At 46.2% G+C, this 21,089-nt stretch overlaps 1 protein-coding gene across 7 annotated transcripts in view; it reads left to right on the top strand.

Annotated features, from left to right (window-relative positions):
* Positions 1 to 3,257: 3,257 nt before the first annotated feature.
* CEP250 (centrosomal protein 250) overlaps positions 3,258 to 21,089 on the top strand; it is a 36,541-nt gene continuing 18,709 nt past the window's right edge. For all 7 annotated transcript variants that reach the window (XR_013930925.1, XR_013930926.1, XR_013930927.1 and 4 more), the window contains exons 1-19: positions 3,258 to 3,387; positions 4,108 to 4,164; positions 4,872 to 4,954; positions 5,554 to 5,719; positions 6,394 to 6,500; positions 7,774 to 8,001; positions 8,588 to 8,684; positions 9,168 to 9,266; positions 10,250 to 10,411; positions 10,727 to 10,905; positions 11,319 to 11,501; positions 12,439 to 12,583; positions 12,867 to 13,013; positions 13,203 to 13,433; positions 15,634 to 15,827; positions 18,056 to 18,183; positions 18,384 to 18,553; positions 19,324 to 19,503; positions 20,673 to 20,807. Coding sequence is in view for 2 of the 7 variants with exons in the window: in XM_080405664.1 (XP_080261790.1) it covers positions 3,271 to 3,387; positions 4,108 to 4,164; positions 4,872 to 4,954; positions 5,554 to 5,719; positions 6,394 to 6,500; positions 7,774 to 8,001; positions 8,588 to 8,684; positions 9,168 to 9,266; positions 10,250 to 10,411; positions 10,727 to 10,905; positions 11,319 to 11,501; positions 12,439 to 12,583; positions 12,867 to 13,013; positions 13,203 to 13,433; positions 15,634 to 15,827; positions 18,056 to 18,183; positions 18,384 to 18,553; positions 19,324 to 19,503; positions 20,673 to 20,807 (2,808 nt within the window). In the remaining 5 variants the exon portion in view is untranslated. The remainder of the gene's footprint in view (positions 3,388 to 4,107; positions 4,165 to 4,871; positions 4,955 to 5,553; positions 5,720 to 6,393; positions 6,501 to 7,773; positions 8,002 to 8,587; positions 8,685 to 9,167; positions 9,267 to 10,249; positions 10,412 to 10,726; positions 10,906 to 11,318; positions 11,502 to 12,438; positions 12,584 to 12,866; positions 13,014 to 13,202; positions 13,434 to 15,633; positions 15,828 to 18,055; positions 18,184 to 18,383; positions 18,554 to 19,323; positions 19,504 to 20,672; positions 20,808 to 21,089) is intronic.

Genomic DNA, 21,089 nt, shown 5'->3' with positions numbered 1-21,089 from the left:
AACAATCAATCATATGTTCAAATGATATTTACATGTCTGAGGTTAATATATCTTAATGGGCTGGGTGGCCTAGAGAAAAAAAAAGAGAGCAAAACCAAGCAAAGCAAGGTGTGCAAACTGTTATCTGTCTTTAAAGGAGGCTCTCTGGAGCAGCTCTCCATCTAGGTGCTTGGAACATAGTACAGTGGCCCCCAGAGTGAAACATTGGCCTTGAATAAGACCCATAGCCTCAGGTGCCTTACGGCCCTACACTAATGTGGAGTTATTCCAGCTGGCTAAGCTCAAACGCAACTGGTATCTTCACTATGTAGATGGAAACCCTCACTCTGGTACAGGCTTTAGATCAGCTATAGGACACAGTGAAAGAGGTGTTCGAGGCCTGTTACTTCTCACCACCAGCTAAGTTTGTGTGTGCCACTCGAGTGGCTTGGTTCATACAGCCCACTTGTCCTTTCTGGTCCCTTCTGTGAAGGCAGCTCCTCACACAGTGTATGTAAGGATTTGAAAATGGAAGGCTACCCTTGTCCCTGCTCCTTGGAAATGCATTGCCTCCTGCTCTCCAGATCCTAAGATTATGCCTGTATGAGCTGTGCCACCTTCTCAAACAGACAATTTCAGTGACTCCTCTGGACAATCCAGAGTGGGCTAGAGGATGGGATCACTCTGGGGGCCTGAAGGAACATTTCACAATGTTGAAAAGTTGCCTTTCCCTGAGGATAGAAGGTCCTATCCAGGTCAACGTATTTGCATGTTCCATGTACAATGAAGTAGACCCTGGAGCCACAGTGCATAGGCCCCTTCCAGCATACCAGATGCTGTCTATACTTTTCTTTAATGCTTGGGCACAGGCACACGGCAACACCTGATGTGCTCCCTGAAGCACACACCTTGTGATCATATTGCTACCTGTAGATGTTTGCCATTTGGATGCAGCACTACTGCTCAGCTGAAGTCCCACCCAGTGCTGCAGCAAGGCAGCAGCGGGGTCCTTCTCACGGAAAGCTCAGATCACCTGCTTGATCTGTCAGAGGATGCTGTGGAATAAGGGCAAGGGCTGAGCTGAGCAGAAAATGCCAGGCTTTCCCACTGAGTCCAGAACTCCCAGGGTGCACTCTAAAATATACCATCTACGGTTGGTCACCCCAACGTGGCTCCAAGGAGGCTCCACTGAATACGTGATGCCAAAAGTCAGAATCTGTTCACTGCTGCAAACTTGAAGTTTGATCTTCACGTGGAAATCTTTATTTTAGTGATCTATCAGGAATTTATTTCATTGTCCTTTCCCAGGTGAACTGATTTCCAGAAAGTACTTACAGGATTGAGTTAACTCCATATATTAAGCCATTTTCTGTCACATTGCTTTTGCTAATTGAAACTAATTAACATTCTATTTCTGTGAGAACTTAGACCTCTGCATCATACCTTTTTGGGGACTGATTTTTAAAAGCATGAAAAGATAATTTTAGGAAGGAACTTAAGAGCTCTGTGCTTTTTGAAAGGAAAGAATGACAGAAAATTCCAAGATGCTATAATTAAAAATTGCTCTTGTCTTGGGCCAGAGCAAACCAAACATCATAAAGTTCCTACTAACATGGGAAATTGTGGCATAATTATAAAAGGCTGTACTACAATGTCATGATGATACATAAAATATTGGAAGTCCAAAGAAAGAATTGTGTCATCAGTTACCAAGAGACTTGGCTATGCCTCTGAACAGTAGTCAGCTACGGACAGGACAAGCCTGGAGAAGAGCACTGGGATACTATCCACTGCATGTCCTGTCTCAAGAACACTAGTACTAAAAAGAACCTGTCTGCTGCCATGATGCCTACGTGGTAGGTCCAGAAAGCCAGGCACAGCCCAAAAAGGAAACAACATTTTTGGATGTCACCTGGAATCAGTGGAAAGGAAGTTGTCTTTGGATCTGAGTAGTCTCAAAACAGTGAAGATCTGGTACGAGAAAGAAGCTCATTTATGCAAGAAGTTCACCTGAAACACTACAGGCAAGAGCAAAGCCAGGCTGCTGGGAATCAAGCCCCACGATGACAGCCCAGCTGAGGCTGCAGCATTTTGCTAGCAAGGCTGGAGAACTCTTTGCTTCCAGGATAGATCCAAGGGCGCAAGAGCCTCAGAGAGCTCCAAGGTGTCCCCACCACAGCCCACACCCGAGGCACAGCAGGCCCGGAGAGGTGCGAGACAGCACATACCTTTGGAGCCATCCAGCTGCTTGCTGTGACTGACCATGAGTCCCTTTGGAGACCAGGTCCTCAGTGCTTAGACACAAGCAGAGGCTCTGGGCTCTTCCAGAGCAGCATTTTAGTTCAAGAAAATAAAAAACGCTGGGACACCCACCAACGCTGCTGTGTATTTAGACTGAATTTGTCTAGCTGCAGTTTCAGATATTTGATTTCCTTTCTATCTTTGTCTCATTTGAAAGGAATGTATAGCTTTAAATTAACCGCTCTCTTCATATTCTGATCAATAAGCTGGAGCTACTTCAGCTGCTTCCTATAAAACAGGTTTTTAGAACTCATTCCCTAAACCCTTTTTTGCAACCACTGCTTCACAAGATGCTACCCTCAGTTCTGTATATTTTTGGTTTTGCCTAGATTTCTAATGATGCTTCAGCTATGTTACAATACATGGAGCTGAATCCATCTCAGTTACATTTAGGCTTCCACTGTACCGGAGAGGATTACCTAGGCAGTCTTAGTAGTCAAGAGAGGAAAACAAGACACAGACTGGGCCTGTAGAAAGTCACACCTCACAGTGATGATCTGGCAGCTGCACCGCTGTCTTGCACCACTGCCCTGCTGCCACACTTCCAGCCGTGTGCAAGAAAATGCCTGCGCACGAAGCACTGTGAGGGCTGCGGCAGCTGTGGCTGCCTTTGCTGCCATTTGCTGGGCTGGCTTCTCTGGAGAAGCCGAGAAGTACCCCTGTCCTCCTCAGAGAAATTGCCGTCGGCACCGGTGCGTCTCCCCGGGCGGGAGGAGGCTCTGCGGGTACCGAGCGCCGTGCAGAAGCGCAGACCATTCAGGAGTTTCCCTTCCTGCCCAGCAGAACCCCCGCGGCAATGGGAGACCGCCGCTCCCGGCTGGCCCGGCGCGCCTGCACGGCCCAGGGCTCACGGCACGCAGGCGCCCGGCGGGCAGGCGCAGGCCGCGGCCCGGGCCCGCCTGAGCGCGGTGCGCCAGGGCAGGCAGCGGAGCGGCCCCCGGCGGGGCGGGGCGAAGCGTGGCGGGCGCGGGCCCGGCTGCCGAGTCCGTCATGGCGGCGGGAGCCGGGGAGGCGGCGGGGAGCGAGGCCTCCCTGCGGCGGCAGCTGCAGAGCTCGCGGGAGGCGCAGCACCGGCAGGCGGTGCTGGTGCGGAAGCTGCAGGCGAAGGTGAGCAGCCCGGTGCGGCAGCTGCCCGGGGCCGGCCGCGCTGAAGGGGGCACCCCGCGGCGGAGCCCGCGCCCGGGTGGGACGGGGCCGAGCCCGGAGCTCGGGGGAGGCCCAGGGAGCCGCCTGGCCCCGCCGCTGTCACGGGCCTTCCCCCCCGAGTGAAGCTGCCCGCTGGGCAGCGGCCGGCAGCGCGGGCCCCGGGGGGGCGGCGCGGGCAGGGCCGGCGGGCGGCGGGCCGGTCTCGGTGCTGCTGCGGGCAGCCCGCTGCGCTCCGCTGCTGAGCGCAAACCCGCGTTCTGCAGCGGGGGCTGCCTCAGAGCTAACTCTGATAAAGCAATTTGGAAAACTCATTCCTCTGATTTCAGGGACCCTCTGGGCTTTTAACCCGCTGGGCTTTTAGCCCGCTGGCAATACTGATTTGGGGTACGTGGTGGCCATAGGCCAGGCATGGCTGTCTTTGAGTCTGTCTCATCATTCTGCTTGCCATCACTGTCTTAGGCTGAGCAGATAGCGCTACCGGTAAAAGAAACCCTGTCTCCGTTTCTTTAATATTAGGCAAAGTGAAGCTTCCCTGTATCGTAACAACTTGTTGACTGTGTTGGCAGCGCTGTGAAACGTACTGTGTGCAGGCTGTAAAGACTTAAGAGAAGAGCTAATGCAGGAGGAGCGGAGTCTGTTACAAGCTGCATTTGCTCATCTTCCTTGTCTGTGACCATCTAGGTGCTGCAGTACCGGACTTTGTGTCGAGAGTTGGAACAGCAAGTGGAAACAGGAGGGGTGAGTGTGCAGGTTGCTAACTGAAGACAGTGTACGTAGAATTTGTGAACACAGACAAAAGAAAAACCTCCCCAAAGCAGTGACAGAGGAGAAGGTTCTGCACCCTGAGGGTTTAAAGAAGCGCTGTAAGTTTGCCTCGCAGTGTTTTGTCCATTTGCTGTTCTTAGAGCAGTAGTCATGGAAATGCTGCTTCAGAAAACCCTATCAAGAAGGATCTTAGATTTGCAGAAGAGTGCTTTATTGCTGGAGTAACATTTTGTCCTATGCTTGGGAGAGGGCTGTACTGCCTGTTACATTATATGGCTGTCTCTGAAAAAGAATTGGTTCAAACATAGCATTTTGGAAGGCAAGAATGTTGGCATTCAGCATCCAGAGCTGGCTCTCTGCTTTTCTTTCTGCTTCACGGCTAAAGTAAACCTAGGAAACAAAGGGTAAGAGAGTAGGAGAGCATTCCCAGGCTTCAAGTCAAAGTTAGCCCTCACAGTTGCGAACTGAGGATACTTAGCTGTGAAAGTGTGACAGTGGGAGACTGAGAGCTACTCGTGTTGAGTAACACCCTTCCCCTCCATTCCTCTTCATAGTCACGACACTGTTATGCCTGGAAGAAGCCACGAGCTCCTGAGATACCCAACAAGTGGAGGTGAAAGTGATGGATGCTAACAGCAGTGAACACAGGAATCTGACTAAACATTTCATTTCTTCTTAAGGGATGCCTTCCAGGCAGGTGGGAAGCCACAGAAGACCACAGCCTGGAGAAAGCACTGCTTCAGGTGGAAGAGGAGCAGCAAAGGTACAAGGAAGAAGCATTCCCTCAAACTTGGTATCCTGATGCTTATGGAACTGAGAGAAAAGTTGTCAGTGCTACCTAGGCTCCCCAAGGGAAGCGGTTGGGCAAGCCACTTTGAAAGGAGAAGGGTCCACAGTCCATTTTCTGTGGTGCAGCAACAGTGCTGTGTGCTGAATGGCTCTGTTTTGAGAAGGGGGGTTATTCTGGGTGACCTCCACAGGTCCCTTTGCAGCCTAAATTATTCTAGGGTTAGAATAGTAGGTGAGTGACTCAGGGCAATGCTAGAAAAAGGCGATGCATCCAGTGATCAGACAGCACAAAGGGGATGTAAGACGTTAACTGTGGGCATCATGAAATTTGAAGAGGGAGGGGAAACCAAAAGCATAGATGGAAATTGATGGAAATTGAAGGTTTCAAGCAAGGAGAAGCAAATGAGTGCACCATCACAGAGAGATCTTAGTTAATCCTAGAAAGCACTTTTACTGCCTCTCAGTTTGACAACAAAGTCAGTGTTGAGGGAGTTGGAAAATTGTGGGATATTGTGGGAAAATTCAGGGTAGCAGTTGCTCAGTCAACCTCATTGCTGTTTCTCCCTTTCCAAGGCGTGAGAATCTGGCAGAAGTGAACACTCTCCTGCGGGAGCACCTCAACAAAGCAAATGAGGTGAATTCAGCCCTCAGAGAAGATGTTGGAAAACTGATGGCAGATTGGATGAGGGCCCGGGAGGAGCTGGAATTGAAGGAGAGTGAATGGCGCAATGACCGTGAGGTAAGGACAAGGCTATGGGAATATCAGATGTGATGCCAGAGTGGAATGAGAATGCATTTTATTTCTGGTGTAGAGAACTTGCTGTGTGAAAGTTGTGGGTCTGTTGAGGATGTACTGGTGTTGAGAGCAGAAGGCAGGGGTGTGAGATGGAGGAGTGTCAGCAGATTGTGGTGGTGGAAGGTGCCCACCTGCTGTGCTCGGTCCTAAAGGCAAATGCTTGCTGTTGCTGTGTACTGCTCATCTTTTAGTAGCTCTTAAATGTCCATCTAGAACAGTCCAGGAGACCAGAGAGATCTGTGTGTTTTCAGATTCAGAGTAGCTGATGGACGAACAGGACAGGCCTCCCTTACCTTGCCTGTGGTAAGCAAATCTGACACTGGTCTTGGAGGGGCTTGTTTTTGTCTTCTTCCACCAAGACTGTTAGAACCTCTGCAAAGTGAGGTGATCATCATTTGCAGATACCCACTCCTGCAGGAGGAGTGTGAATGTTCCCTTCTTTGAAGTCAGGTGGCTGGTCTGCTGAAGATGCCTCTTAAGTCCTTGATGCCCCTCTCGGAACTGTTATTAAAGGAGACTTGGTGGTGGTTGTACTCTCTGCTATCTGAAAGCATAGTGTCACTGTATAGTGACAGTGAAGGCTGAATTGGCATTTCTTTTTGACTTTGCACATTTAGCTTTATGAAAACTACTTAAGGGGTGAACATAACCGTCTCATCGGCCTGTGGCGTCAGGTGGTAACCTTCCGCCGTCATTTTCTGGAAATGAAGACTGCCACTGACAGGTGAGTAGAAGTTAAGGCTAGATCTCTTGGCAAAAAAATGTAGCTTGCCTTCACACCTGATTTTTAAGTCTCAGTGTTACATCAGTTGTGGCTAAAGATACGGTTTCTCCTGTGGTAGTCTGAACTAATGCCGTTAAGCATGCTTTAGGCTATTTTTGGAATCAATTTGTTTTATGCTGGTTTTGAGATAAAACTGAGGGGCTTGAACTATAAGGAATGCAAAGGCCCTGAAGAGATGACTTTGCTATGGTGATGATTGAGCATATTAACACAGACACAGGCATATATGGACACATTGGAAGGGACTCACCAAAGCTGTGCATGCAGCATGTGGAGCAGTCTCTTTTACAGAATGATGAAATCTCATTGAGTTTCTTTTCCCACTGCTTCTGATGGGAAGATCATTCATAAATACATTTTTTTTTCTTTCTCATTTCCAGTTTATGTTTATTCTGGTCAGTTTGTATCTGCTTAATCCTGTACCAATATTGTTGAGGGAAAGAATAGCTTCTCTTCTCTGTTACTGCATTTATCCAATTTATTTTGCTTGGTTTGATACCTCTCTTTATGAGTGTTTTCTTATTCTTGGGCTCTGGAAGGTTCCTTTCTCATGATTGCCTTCTACATGAACAAAAATAGTAATGGTACATTCTTCTGATGCCAGCATGTGATTTCAAACTCTGGGTTACTGTCAGCTATTTACCTTACTTGATTATAAGCCTTCCTTAATGTGTAGAGTATGCCTGATCTACTATTACATTCTTGTGTTATTTGTGCTTTTTTGTTACAGCATTTTAGGATTATTCTTACACCACCTTCCTGAAATGTTTATTATGTAGATACTGTCATGGGCCTCTTAGCAGTTGAAGTGTTGATAATAATAGGTCGCTTAAGGCTGATCTCCTAGGTATAAAAGCTGAGGACCCTGGTAAAATTCCTTACACCTATTAATGATAATTAGAGTATGTTAATAAGATAGAGGAGGAGCAACAATTGATAAGAGTAATTAGAGGTCCCTGAAGCTTTCTGGCTGTGCCATACATTTCTTCTTATCTCTGATGAGGAACAGACTCATTCCTCAGCTGTCCAGTAGACTCACTGCTCAACTGTCAAGATGTGTCCTGATCCCAAAGCATCAGATGAATGATTTGTCCTCAATGAAGATGTCATCTTTCCAGCCAGCTTTCACTATTGTGCTATTACATGCCTCAGAAGTGAATCAGCTGATAAAGACAGTGGTGTGAACGTTGTATCTTCCTTGATTCTTTTTCAGAGATTTGTCAGAGCTGAAGGCAGAGCAGATGAGGCTTTCTGGATCTGTCCTTGTAAACTGCTCCCGTCTAAACTCCAGCATACAGCTCTGGGAGTCCATCACTCTGGGTAGACCTGTCCTGAAGGATCAGGCACAGCAGCAAGCAGGACAGGAAATTAACCAGAAGACTGGAGAAGTGATGTGCTTACAGGTCAAGGAGGACCTGGAGAAGAAGGAGCTTCAAGACAGGTAAAGGTGCTTTAAACTTTGCTATTACACACATTATCTTTTGTGGCTGCTTCCTGGATTCATAGGTGGGTTGTGTTCACATTTAAACACACCCATTCTGCATAGCCCTATTATTTCTGTCCCTGGTCAAACTATTGCCTTCAACAGAAAGGACAGAAAAAAATGTCTGACTGATGGAAGCTCTTCTGAGTAAGACAAGACTGGAAAAGAGATTGCATGTTATAATGTTTTTGTTTTAACTGATTCTTGGTGAGAAATTGAGACCAGTGTGAGGAGAGTTCTGTCTTGTAGAGCCCTTTTGCTAAAGGGGTTGTGCTAAAGTGTTGTGAGGAATTTGCCCACAGCAAGCATAAGCACTGGAGCACCTTTGTACTGACAGTTCCTGGGCAGACTGAGTGCAGAAGGCCTTTGGGGCAAGAAGTGCCGATTTGCAGCATCAAGCATATTAATCTGTAGGGATGAACGCAGCCTTTGCTGTATTTTCTGGGTTGAACTTTCTCTGCTATGCCTCTGGGAGCTGCTTAGCTCTTTAACAGGTGGTGGTGTGCAATGCTTTTGGAATGGCACGTGGACCTTGTCTTCTCAGGGTGATGGAGCTCTCAGCCCTGCTTGTACAGTCTCAGAAGCAAAACGAGGAGAAGGAGAAGGCCATGAAAGTGCTTAACGACACTTTGGAGATTCTGGTATGTTTTACCTTTATCTGGGAGGTAGCCCAGTGTTTGCTCTCCAGCCTTAGCACAAAGGGATGTGGCTTCCTCAGGAGAAGAAGCAGTAAAGATGCAAATTGTATGGGAACATTAGGCATATTGCCAAAATACTCCTTGTGTGTTTGGCACATGTGTGATCAGTTCAGGTGCAGACAGTGGCAGGGAGCTGCTGACAATTCAGTTGTCTTCCTCAGGCAGATTGCATCAATGCTATTCTGCCTGTGACTTTAAGCCTCTGGGGATCAAAGTTCCTTGGAATTGACAGCTTCATAGCAGTCTATAAAAATGAGCTGTTGGTCTTCCTCAGTTTTAGCAAAGAAGAAATTGAGTAGATCTGGGAAGGAATACAGTAGAATCACTAGGGCTGAGGCTTATCAGTGTGACAATACTGCTGGGGATGGGAATGCTGCAGAGGGGAGCAGCTCTTCCCTGACCACCCTTTCCTTACTCTGTTCTCAGGAAGCAAGTCAGTTAGAGAGAGAATATGAAGCTTCATTGACTAAAAGTGCCAAAGAGGAGAATCTTTCCCTCCAAAAGGTGATAAAAGATATAACTGAGGTGAGTACAGAGTTGAGACCACATCCCTGTAAATTTGATTTCACAGTATTTGAGGAAGGCAATGGACTAGTGCAGGGAATAGATATATATGTTCTTTACTATCTATGTTAACTGCTACTGGCTGTTTAATTTTTATACCACTTTTCTGACATAAAACCTGTTACAACTTCCAAGTTGGCTGTCCTGTGAGACTTCAGGTGAGTCACTAGAAATTTTAGTACCTTTGCCTTCACTGTCCTGCTGAGGCCTGTTTTGGACTATACTTTCCAGGTTGGCTGCTTGACACGTGTACTCCAGTGTTCCTTGAATGCTTCCCCCACCCTCCTTGAGTAATGACTCTGTTGCTCTTCAGATTTTTAATAAAAGGCCACTGACTCAATCAATGCACTTGCCAACTCTGCTCCACTCTACCTTCACTGACCATTATCTCCCCAGAATTGCAACTGATCTAACTGTTTAGGGGTAACTTTAACTTGGTCCTAAATTCTGCTCTATGGAGGAACATTTAATCATCAGGTCTTTTACACAGCTTCTCACAGAGTTAGTTCTTTCCCCTTATGTAGTCATTTTTATCCTCTTGTGCTGCTGCTCAGAGTAATTACAAACATTAGCTTTTTCATTGCTGTTTCCCAGTATTTCTCAGCTTCCTTCTTCCCTGGGCAGCATTGATGTTTCCTTTTATTGCTATTTCGAGCATTGATTTGGTGCTCTAAGAAGCTGAAGGAGACCAAAATCATTCCTGAGATCTTGAAGAAACCGAGTGTTCAGGCAGCCTCTAGCTGCTTCACACTTGCTGCTTATTGGTTTATAGTAATTGTACTCAGAAATCCCTGGAGTACTTGTGGTCACAGGGACAAGACTTCTTTGTTGACAGAAGAAATGAGAGAATTGAGTTTTTAGTGACTCTAGGGTGAAGTGGGGGAGAAAGAAGAAATGAGTGAAGTAGAATGAGTAAAGAGTAACAGCTTGATGTGGGCTTTCAGGTGGTGTTAGATGACAGTGACAGTACAGTCAACATTATCTGCACCGAGAGTTCCCAACATGCAGAGTATAGCAACATCCTCTCTTCTCTGAGGTCCGTTGATGCAGAGCATGCCTTTGTATTGGTTCAGGAAGCACTGGCAAGGAGGCAAGGGGCAACACAGGTGAGAATTTCTGCTTGTCTTCACTGCTGGCCACAGGCTCAGCTGCTAATGCTTCACTTAGCTTGAAACCTTTCCATTTACTTAGCCAGTTTGGCTAGTTTCTTTCTAGCCTTCCCATTCTTCATACCATATTGCCTTGCCAGTCTCACCAGCTCCGTGTTCTACTGCTTTTCTCTTCTTGATCTCCACCCCCTCATCACAGCTTTTGCCTTCAGGTGAGATATCTCTCTGCCTGCGTCTTCTCCCTGCTATGTGGAGCCATCTTCCCTGCTCCTTATTGCTTGTTTGTGCTCTTTCCCTGCCCGTTCCTTGCAGGCCCTAAAAGAAGAGCTTTCTGCCAGACAGGATTCTATCAATTTCTTGCTGCACCAGCACAGACAGTGGGAAGAGAAGTGCAGCAAGCTGCAGCAAAGGGTTGAGCAGCTGGAGGAGGAATGCAAGATGTCCAGCAGCCACCAGCAGCACCTCCACTCTCTAGTAGAAGCACTCAGAAGGTGAGTGTTTCCTTCTTCTCCTTCATTCTAGAGGCAATCTACTTCCAGTTTAGGGAGTTCAGAGGTGTTATGGGCAAAGAACTCACCTTCCCTACCACGTGTTTGGCACTTCAGCATCCTGCTGTCACTGCTTTTCATGCTCTGCTGTGAACCCTAAGGCTTTCTTGGAGATTCAGAGCAATTCGACATGCTGCTACTCTGCATTCTGTTCTTTGGGTGGTCTTTCCTAGCCACTGCTTCTCACTGAATGAAGGCAAAAACATGCCTTACTTTCTCTTTCCCTCTTCAATTACCTTGTGAAGGGAGGTGCAAGTTCTTTGTCACTGTATTCCCCACAACTCCATCTTGGAATGATGAAAATGGGATCTATGTTCAAGCCTCTTCATTCTTCTAACTGAGCCTTGTCTCTGCAGTGACTGTGCAAACCTCGAGAAGACCAGGGAAGACCTACAGCAACAGCTTGAAGTAACAGAGCGAGAAGCCTCGCGTCTGCGACAAAGTAACACTGAACTGCAGTTGAAGGAAGATTCAGCCCAGGGGGAAGTGGCAGAGCAGCAACAGATGATGGAGAGAGCACGTAGTGACCAGGAGCTCCTGTGAGCGTTAAAGCTTTTTCTGGGCAAGGGTGGGCATTGCTGTACTTCGGGAGGCCCACTATATAAGAGGAATTTTGCATGCTTGCCATTTGTAGCATGGAAGGGTGAAGGGAGCATGTGGACAGGTCTGGCTACCTCCTGACATGCAGCATAGCTGCCTCCTTGTACTTCCTTTATGACTCTTTAAAATAATCATGCCAAACCTGACCAGAATAGTTGATGACAGGCATAAACTGAAACAGGAGAGGTTCAGACTAGATTTAAGCAGAACAGAGAACTGAACAATGAAGGCAGTCATGCAGCAGAACAGATTCCTCAGAGACGTTGTGCAGATTCCATCCCTGAAAATTTGGAAGACCCAACTGGATAGAGCCTTGAGCAACTTGGACTGCTCCCATAGCTGACCCCAGCTGCTTTGAGCTGAAGATTGGGCTACGGGGCTCCTGTGGTGCCTGCCAGCCTCAATCATCCTGTGATCCTATGACTGTTGGATTGGAAAGTCATACATCTCCTCCCCAGATAGACTGCAGGCTTTTTCATCATTTCAGTGCTGAAGGCAGGAGTAATTATGGGAATATTAATCTGGTCTGAAAGAGTCTGTCTTACCCGAAGAAGAACTTTGGAAAGACTTACATCCAGTGTATCAAAAAGGAGAGAGAAAACTAAGAGGGAGAAAGCTGCTAAGTTGAGTGTACCTGAACTTTCTGGAGGTGTTTTGTGATTCCTGGAAGCTTGTTTTACTTCCTCCATGACAAATGTTTCACCTACATCAATGAGAGAGTGAAGCATCTCTAGTCAGGAAATGCCAGTGTTCTTTAGGTGTAAAAGTGGTAGAAATCGTTCAAACTGCCATATCTGGAACATAGTATGTACTCTAAGTTTTGGAAATGAGAATGTTTTTACATTAACATTTGTTTGTCTTTTCCCATTCTTATAGAATGAAGGACTTGGCTGTCCTTGAAGAGAAATATTCCTTATTACAGAATGAGTTGGTAGTTGCGAGAGAGACACTGGAGGAATTGCACCTTCAGAGGGATCTGCTGAAGCAAGAGAAACATGAGCTTACCATGGCACTGGAGAAGGTATGGTCACCTTATTCCTGGGCAGCACTTGTGGGAGAGGCAGCTCTGATAGCAAGACCACCACAGATGCTGTTTCTGGCAGTAGAAGAAAGGGACAATGTTGTTCTCTTTCTTGAAAAATTGTAATCAGACCACACAGGCTCTTTGGGATAGTTAGTCCCCGTGTGCTTACTGAGAGTGCTGAACTGGGAGCATGTCAGAGGCACATGGGTGATGTGGAGCTGCTGCCTGAGTTCAGAGATTGTCCTGCCTTTGTTGTCATGTTGTTCTTCTGTCTCTTCAGGCAGAGCAGTCAGTCGCAGAGTTGACAGGGGCTCAGAATAAGCTGAGTGCTGAAATAGCTGAGCTACGTGTCGCAACAGGGAACATGAGCAGTATCAATGAAGCTCTTGCACTGGATAAAGTGCAACTGAACACACTTGTGCTGCAGGTGAGCAGAGTTGCCAAAGATCTTGCCAGGTGTTTGTCTCCAGCTGCTGCTGTTGCTTCTCAGACTCCTTGCCCTCAGACAGCATGACCGAGTGAATATGGAAATGTTCCTCCGTTTTCTGTCCAAGCCAAACCTCCTGCAGAGTAAATCTTACTGTATTTTATTTCCTCTGTGCTTCTGTGATTGTAGCTGGAGCAAGAGAATGAAGTTCTGTCAGGTAAAGTGGACGAGATGGAGAGAGCAAAGATCTCTGACCAGGAGAAGCTGAACTTGTGTAAGAGAACAAATGAAGAGCTCTGCGCAGAGAAAGCCCGCCTGGAGCAGCTGCTGAAGAAAGCAGAGGAGCAACAGGAGGGGCTGCAGGTACAGCTGACAATACTGGCAGAGGAGAAGGAAGAAACCCAAGAGAAACTCAGTCAGGTGAGACCAAAAACCTGGTGCTTTTGGGTGAGCATCTGGCTGCTTGGCTCAGTGAAGCTGGATCTGTTAGATTCTGCAGTGTTTTTGTCAAGGCGACCCTTGGTAGCACTGGAGGTCAGAAGGCTTTCTTTACTTCTTTTTGGAAACATGTTGATGGCTTGCAAAGCTTTTCTGCAATTCTCTGCATTTGTTCTCTGCTTCCACAGATTCTTCTAATCCACCTGTCTGTGTTGGCCTTTTTTTTTGGCTTTTGATAAGTTGCAAAGAGGTGATTGTGTTGTCCATGAATCTGAGTGGGGCTACTGCTCTCACAGTGTGGCAGAAGAAACAAGCTATAGCTTTTTCTAAGGCAGAAAACAGGGCTGCACGTTTCTATTTATGCTTTTTGTTGTGAAGTCTGCAGCTTTCAAAACTCCATTTGTCTGAGCAGGACAAAGCTGCAAGTCAATGTTTGCTGTCTCATGTTGCTAAGAATGGGGATGACATCCTGAAATTGTTGAAGTTGTATTTTAAGATGTACATACAACTTTGTGGCTGGAAAACTGCCTGGAGGAGAAGGTCCTGAGGGTGCTGGTTGACAGCCAGCTCAGTGTGAGCCAGCGGTGTGCCCAGGTGGCCAAGGAGGCCAACAGCGTCCTGGCTTTATCTGAAACAGTGTGGCCAGCAGGGCTAGGGTAGTGACCGTCCCCCTGTGCTCGCACTGGTGCGGCCGCATCTGGAACCCTGTGTGTGGGATTGGGCCCCTCGCTCCGGGAGGTACATGGAGGGACTGGAGCGTGTCCAGGGATGGGCAACGGGGCTGGGGAAGGGTCTGAGGCACAAGGCTGATGGGGGGTGGCTGGGGGAGCTGGAGGTGCTTAGCCTGGAGAAAAGGAGGTTCAGGAGAGACCTTATCGCTCCCTACAACTAACTGAAAGGAGGGTGTAGTAAGGTGGGGGTTGGTCTCTTTTCCCAAATAACAAGTGATGGGACAAAAGGAAATGGCCTCAAGTTGTGCCAGTGGAGGTTTAGATTGGATATTTGGAAATACTTCTTCACTGAAAGCGTGGTCAAACACTGGAACAGGCTGCCGAGGGAGGTGGTTGAGTCACCATCCCTGGAGTTATTTAAGGCATGTAGACATAGCACTTGGGGACATGGTTTAGTGGTGGAATGGGCCGTGTTAGGTTTACAGTTGGACTTGATGATCTTACAGGTCTTTTCCAACCTAAATGATTTTATGATTCTATGAACTGTTAGAGCCTCTTTAGGCTTTGAGGAAGAAGATGAGAAATAGGTGATCACACAAGACTTCACTCTGGACTAACTTATTTCAGTACCCTAAAAAAAGAGCTTGGGAGAGTCATGTCACTGAAGGAGACTAGGGAGTTTGTCATCATTTAACTGTCAGTTTCATAATATATAATATTGGGTATTATGGAATAACACTGAGAGAATTGTTTGTTTCTGATGGTCTGTTCTCTGTTAGATAGTCTTAGTTTAGGAGTATGCGGCATGTTTGGCAAATACACAGCAAAGGTGTTATACTGAAGAAAATAGTGGAAAAAGTCACTGTTAATCCTCAAGCTTGAATACCAGAGAGTTATATTAGAGAACTTCTAATAAGACAAGTAAACAGTATTGCGGACATGAACTACTGTACAAACAGTCTACCATCTCTCTGGCCCCTCGGCCAGACTTTCATAAATCGCTAGATGACACTGCCATGCATCACCTTGTTTCATCCAACTACTTTACTCTCTGAAGCAGGTGATACTTTGATCATTTTTTTTCCTAGAAGGAGAAGCCATGTGTATTTTCATTTTCTTCACTGAGCAGAAGAGTTGCTTTTGCTCAACCTTACCTGAAAATTTCCAACACTGGAATAGATTCTGGTACAATTTTACTTTGCAAGGCAGTTCTGGAAGACACAGTATTTTTGGATGAAACCATAGTGTCTGGGGTACTTGGTTTTTTTTGTGAAGGAACTGTCTGGTCCCAGACAACTCAGTATGGCCTTACGTATCACTCTCAAGTTAACAGTGCCAGTGCCTTTTGACAGCCCAGGGTATTAGTGCGGTACACAGCAGATGTTCTTAAACTTACAGCCCACAGTAGAGGAGCTTCTTCTCCTCCAGCTCATTTGGAAGTAGCACATTTGGAAGGCTCTGCACAGAACTCCAGAGAAAGGACTCGTAACTGTATTTTGTCCTGCTTCCAGGTTTACCGCCAGCAAGAGTCAGCTAGCAGTGGTCTGGAGCAGTTGCGCCAGGAGTCCTCTCGCCAAGGGCACGCACTGGCCAAGGTGACCAAAGAGAAGGAATTGCTGGTGCATGAGAAGGCTGCCCTAGAGGTGCGACTGGCAGCCATGGAGCGGGACAGACATGGCCTTTCAGAGCAGCTGGCAGAGGCCAGGTAAAGGCAGGGAGGAGACTAGGCAGGACTAGTGGTCTAGATTATTTAATGTTTGTAATTATAAAGGTAGTAATCATTACACAAGGATTGCATCTTGTGTGCTTTTCAGATGTTTTCAGCTTTCATGGACAGAAAATGGAAGAATCCTGAAGGGAAGGGGGGAAGTATACCGTAATTTTAATGTTATTTTTCTGACAGCTAAAGCTAGCAAAGCTCTCCTGAGCCTTGGGAGTATGTTTATGCCCCCTTGTACATTACTGTGTAAAGTCAGCTTGGCTCTGAACTGAGTAATAATTAAACCATGCAGACATTTATTGATACCTGAAGTTTCTTTCTGGTGTTGGTTTCTTGTTCTGTGCATTTGAACATAGACCTTTTCCTTACTGAGTAGTTTGACATGGGATCTTCAGAATTCAAGGCTGTTGCATACAGACATTGTGAGTAGGACACTGCCATTTAAGGTGAAGCTAGTGGCTCATGCTGAAAATGTTGAGGGCCTTCTGTTTTTAAGCTAACTCTTGTTAAGTATGGTGCAGGACCTAGAGTTGGTTAGACCAGCAGCAGGGAAACCTCTTTGGAATTCTTGCCAGTCTTTGAGGATTGTTGCCCATCATTGATGTCTGGGTCCTGTACTCCTTACCGCATGCTGTTTGGAGACAGATGTCACAGAGAAGTTACACGGGGAAGGAATAAGATTTAGTGCTTCTGCTGTATCAGGTGTGCTCAAATGGGACAAGTTCTGCTTTTCCCCACCAAAAAACCAAAAGTTTGTCCTCCTCTTAGGAGTTTTTTGGAAGACTCCTGAACTTGCATAACTGTATGAATGATGTTTTAGAGGTTGTTTGTCACACTGCTTGACTTTTACACTTCATCACTCCAGAGTATGTTGTTAGCAAGGCTGATAAACACCACTTCGGCTTAGTGTGTTTCTTCAGAGCTGCTGCTTCACCTGAGCTCTAGCATCTCTTATTTGATCCAGCTGAATTATGTTTGGTTAGTTATTGGGCTGTTACTAGCTCCTTTTTTTTTTTTGAGAAGGGATACATTATTTTTTTAGTAAGATAAATTGGTTATGAAGAACCTTTGGCAACAGATAACGAAAAATCAGCAACTATTCTTGCCAGATGTTGTTGTCAAGAGCCTTTTTTTTGTTGTTGTCACAGTTTTATACTCTATCATTTCTGTTCTGTTTTAGAGATTGACTTCTATTTATCCTTAAAATGGAGCATATTTACTTCAGACTGCCAGAGATTGGCATAATCAGAAATATGTACTTGTTCTTGAAGATATATCTTCCATCGTCCATCAGAGTAGTGAAATCCTTCTTTGTGGGTTTTATTGTTGCACCACTCAGGTGCCCCTTTACCCTGAAGGGTGTTATCCTGACTGCGTCCCTGTACTAGTGAGGCAGTGCCATGTATTGTAGGAGCCTGGCACAGCAGGTGCTGTGTTAGCTTAGGGAGGTAGCTGCAGCTCCTTGTTCCAGAATCATGTGTGCCATATGCAGCAGTTGGCTGAAGTCTGTGCATGTAACAGTTTGCATCTGTGGTACTACAACTTCCCTTTTAAAGAGTGACAAGTGGCAGTAGCCCAAATTACTTAGTAACTTAAAGGTAGTGAGTTTTTCTCTTGAACTTCCAACAACTTAAACTGAAGCATAGCTGTCTCTCCTTTCTGATAGTTTTTGTTCAATAAAATCTAGTTCTGATTTCTTACTCTTGCTGCTACAAGCATAAGATTTTACTACATTATCTGATGTATTTCTTCAGTCCCTTCTAAATATAGGGAGTCTGGAAAATTACCTGCCTATACCTACTCTATGAACAGCGTTAAAAAGTCATGAGTCAGCCAGGGACATACTCTTACTCTTTCCCCCTGAAGAGCAGCTAGGAAGTGCAGCTGAGATAAGGGGCTATGAGCATAGGCTGGGTTTTTGCTTGTTGACACAGACTTCATGGGCACAGCTACTCATGTGTCGTAGATCAGATGACAGCAATTTAAGATTTGGTCATTGAGATCAAATTCGGCTGGGTGTTCTGTGTTGTGATAGGTCATAAGGAAAGCCTGAACATTCCCTCAGAGAGGCCTGCATCACTATTTTAAATGGTAGAAATGTATTTTTTGTATACAAGTTTCCATGCAACCCATTTTCTGCACTCAGAGGTAAGGATCTTGAATGCCTTCTTACTGGAAAGAAACTAATTTCTCTTTGTATTCACAACTTGCAGGTCACTAAAGGAGACCCTGGAATCTAGCCTGTTTGAGGCTCAGCAGCACTTATCTCAGCTGGAGATCACCAAGAGTCAGCTTGAAATCCAACTTCATGCAGTTACACAGGCCAAGGAGGTAATACAAGGTGAGAGCCTCATGTGCTTTGTTTCTGGTGATCCCCTGCCTAGAGAAGATGGTATAAAAATAGTTCTGTCTGCAGTGCTTCTGAGGAGTGAAGGAACTGGAGGCAGATCCCTCCTACACTGAAATTCAAATGGCTTAAGCTCAGTAAAGTCAGAACCATTGTTTGTGTAGACTGAATCTTGCCATTTGTTATGTTTGTAGGGGAAGTGAAGTGCCTTGAACATGAGCTGGAAGCTGAGAGAGCTCTCATGAAGCAGGAACGTGAAAACATGAAGCAACAGCTCATGCAAACAGAACAGCAGTATAACAATACCCTGAAACTTCAGGAAACTGATCACGGAGTGGAAATAAACAAGCTTCTGCAAGACCTGGTAGGAAACAATATGCTTCTGAATTCTTCAAGCAAGCTTTGTGGGCTGGCTTTAGAAGAATAATAGCCTGAGCATGTGAAATGGCAGCAGTCATCTGTCATACGCCACATGTTGCAGTGCTTATACTTGAAGGCACCTGAAGACCCACAAGACTATGCTGGGACAATAAATGCAGCCACAGAGTCACTGTGGGCATAAGACGAGTTCAACAGAAGGTTGGGTGGTCCCCAGCCAAAGCATGGCAGCAAAGGGGTAGGCTCTTCCCAGACTCCTGTCTACCATGAAGTAGACTCCTAACGTTTGCTGCCAGCTGCAGTCACAAGAACTTTGTTCCTTTCTTTCTGTCTTTTTGCAGTTGACAGAAGTATTATCTTTGGGCTTGAGGCATATGGAACAGGCCCCTTGTTCCTGGTACTTCAGTTGTTGGCTTCCCTTGTGAGTAGGGCGTCAGGGTACTGGCCTGTTTCTCATCGTGCAGTCCATCTTCACCTTTCTATTGGTTTGAAGGGGGCTGAGCTTTGAAAATAGAAAGAAATCCTGAGGCGTGAGGTGCTAGGAAGCAGGCAGCCATCAGAGGAGGGAAAGGTGACACCTTTTCTTCCACCTGCTGACCCTCCTTTTAAGTTCCTCGGTAGGATGATTTATGGGGGGCACAAAGTCACTACTGTGCACTGTTCAGGTGGAGGTTTGCGGGAGGGATGAAGCTTCACTTTTTTTTTGTGAGGAGTTTGGCTGGGACTTTGTCTTGAAATCTCTTCTCCCCTCACCAGGCAAGGGAGCGGGAAGGGCGCAATTCAGAGCTGCAGGAGATGCGGGAGCAATGGGAAAAAGAGAAGGCAGAGAGAGAAGGGGAGCACGAGAAGAAGCTGTTTGATATGAAGGAGAGAGTTGCTACCATGCAAGCTCAACAAGAAGAGGAACTAATCAGAGTCGAAGATGCCAAGCAAGAGGTAAGGACTGTGAAAGGAAAATTTGTGCGTTTTTTTGCAAAGCTAGAGCTGTGGGAGGTGGCTGGATATCAGGCTGTGTGGAGCAGTCCTGCATGTTCTCTACACTGAATTTGGTGAGGTGAAAGGTGTGTTCGAGGCTATCTTTGGGACTAGGAATGAGATCTTTCGTAGGAAGCCAGGCAGAAACGTCACCTTTCAGTTGAGATTCATGCTGCTATTGTGTTCTTTTTTTTTTTTTTTTTTTTTTAAGACTTACCTCAGAGTGTCTTCACAGTTCTCTTAATGGCCCTCTTTTGATGTGTACTGGTTGCTTATAGCTTTTAACTACATTTAAGACCCAAGTGAGTTTGCTGGAACGAATCACCATGAGGATGGAATTTTTGTTTGGGGGAACAGGGGGACATGGCAGGATTGTTGACAGAAAAAAAAAATGTAAAAGACTTCTGAAATATTGCTGAGCAGTAAAACAGGGTGTCTTCTGGGCTGTGTTTTAAGTCACTTCTTGGTAAGCTATTTTGTGCCCAGATCTTCTGTGCCAAAGCAACCCTGTCATACACTGAGAGTCCTCCTTGTGTCCTACCCAAATTCCTCTTTGTGAAGACTGCCTAAGGACAGCAGTATCCCCAACTGTGTCTGCAGGTATTGAAGTGACAGGGCAGTACTCAGAGATGACAGTGTGTCCCTGTAAGGTCAGTACTTTACCAAAGTCTACTGAATACCTTAATACTGAAGTGAATATTTCACCAAACCCCACTTAGAATGGATTGGTTTTATGAAGGAGCTGCTAGTTTCCAGCAGCCTTGCATTTTCTCTACTGCTAACTGTGTGAAAAAGTCGCTATTGAAAGACCAGCAGGACACAGCAGAAAGTGAGGGGTGCCCTCACCAGTAAGGTGAGACATTGGAGAAATGCCACATATTTCCCTATTAGATGACTGAGAGTTTGTTGGAGATTCAATCCCAGATGGACTGTGGATGGACCACGGGCCATGGATTGGCAGTTTATACTGCCAGTCTCACTTAGGAAGCTGTGTCTCCAAGGGGAAAGATAGTGACCAAGAGACCAGCAGCGTAGTGCTTTGAGAATGTATGAGCCCATCAGTCTTTGAGTCTTGCCACACAAATTTTGTATGGGAAGTTTAAACTCATCTTCTCTTTGCTTCTGCGCAGGTCCTGCTAGAAGAGGAGCGTGAGAAGAATGCTTTATTAGAGACACTACTCCAAACGCAGAGAGAGCTAAGAGACACCTGCCAGCAGCTAGAGCAGCTCAGGCAGGAGGTGAAAGAGCAGCAAGAGAATGGGCAGGTAAGTCTGACTAGTAGGGTAGATGGAAAGAACAGGCTGTTGACAATTGGACATAAGCTGAAAGAGGCTGAGAGTGCCAAGTAACAAAGTGAAGGGCAGTAACAAGGACATAAAACATTGTCCTGTGACTTGAGGCAACAGGGACTACTGCAGGCTCTGAAAGCACAGAGCCTGGCAAGCTCCAGAGATCAGCAACAGGAAGGAGGAGTTACACTGGAAGCAGAGCTGGGTAGAAAAGCAGAAAGAAGTGTCTGAATGAATGTGATTTTGAGACAGAAAGAG

Source organism: Falco punctatus (genome assembly GCF_963210335.1).
Source record: "Falco punctatus genome assembly, chromosome: 10".
Taxonomy (NCBI): Eukaryota; Metazoa; Chordata; class Aves; order Falconiformes; family Falconidae; genus Falco; species Falco punctatus.
Note: the sequence above shows the minus strand (reverse complement) of the source record. Positions and strands in the feature narration are given on the sequence as shown.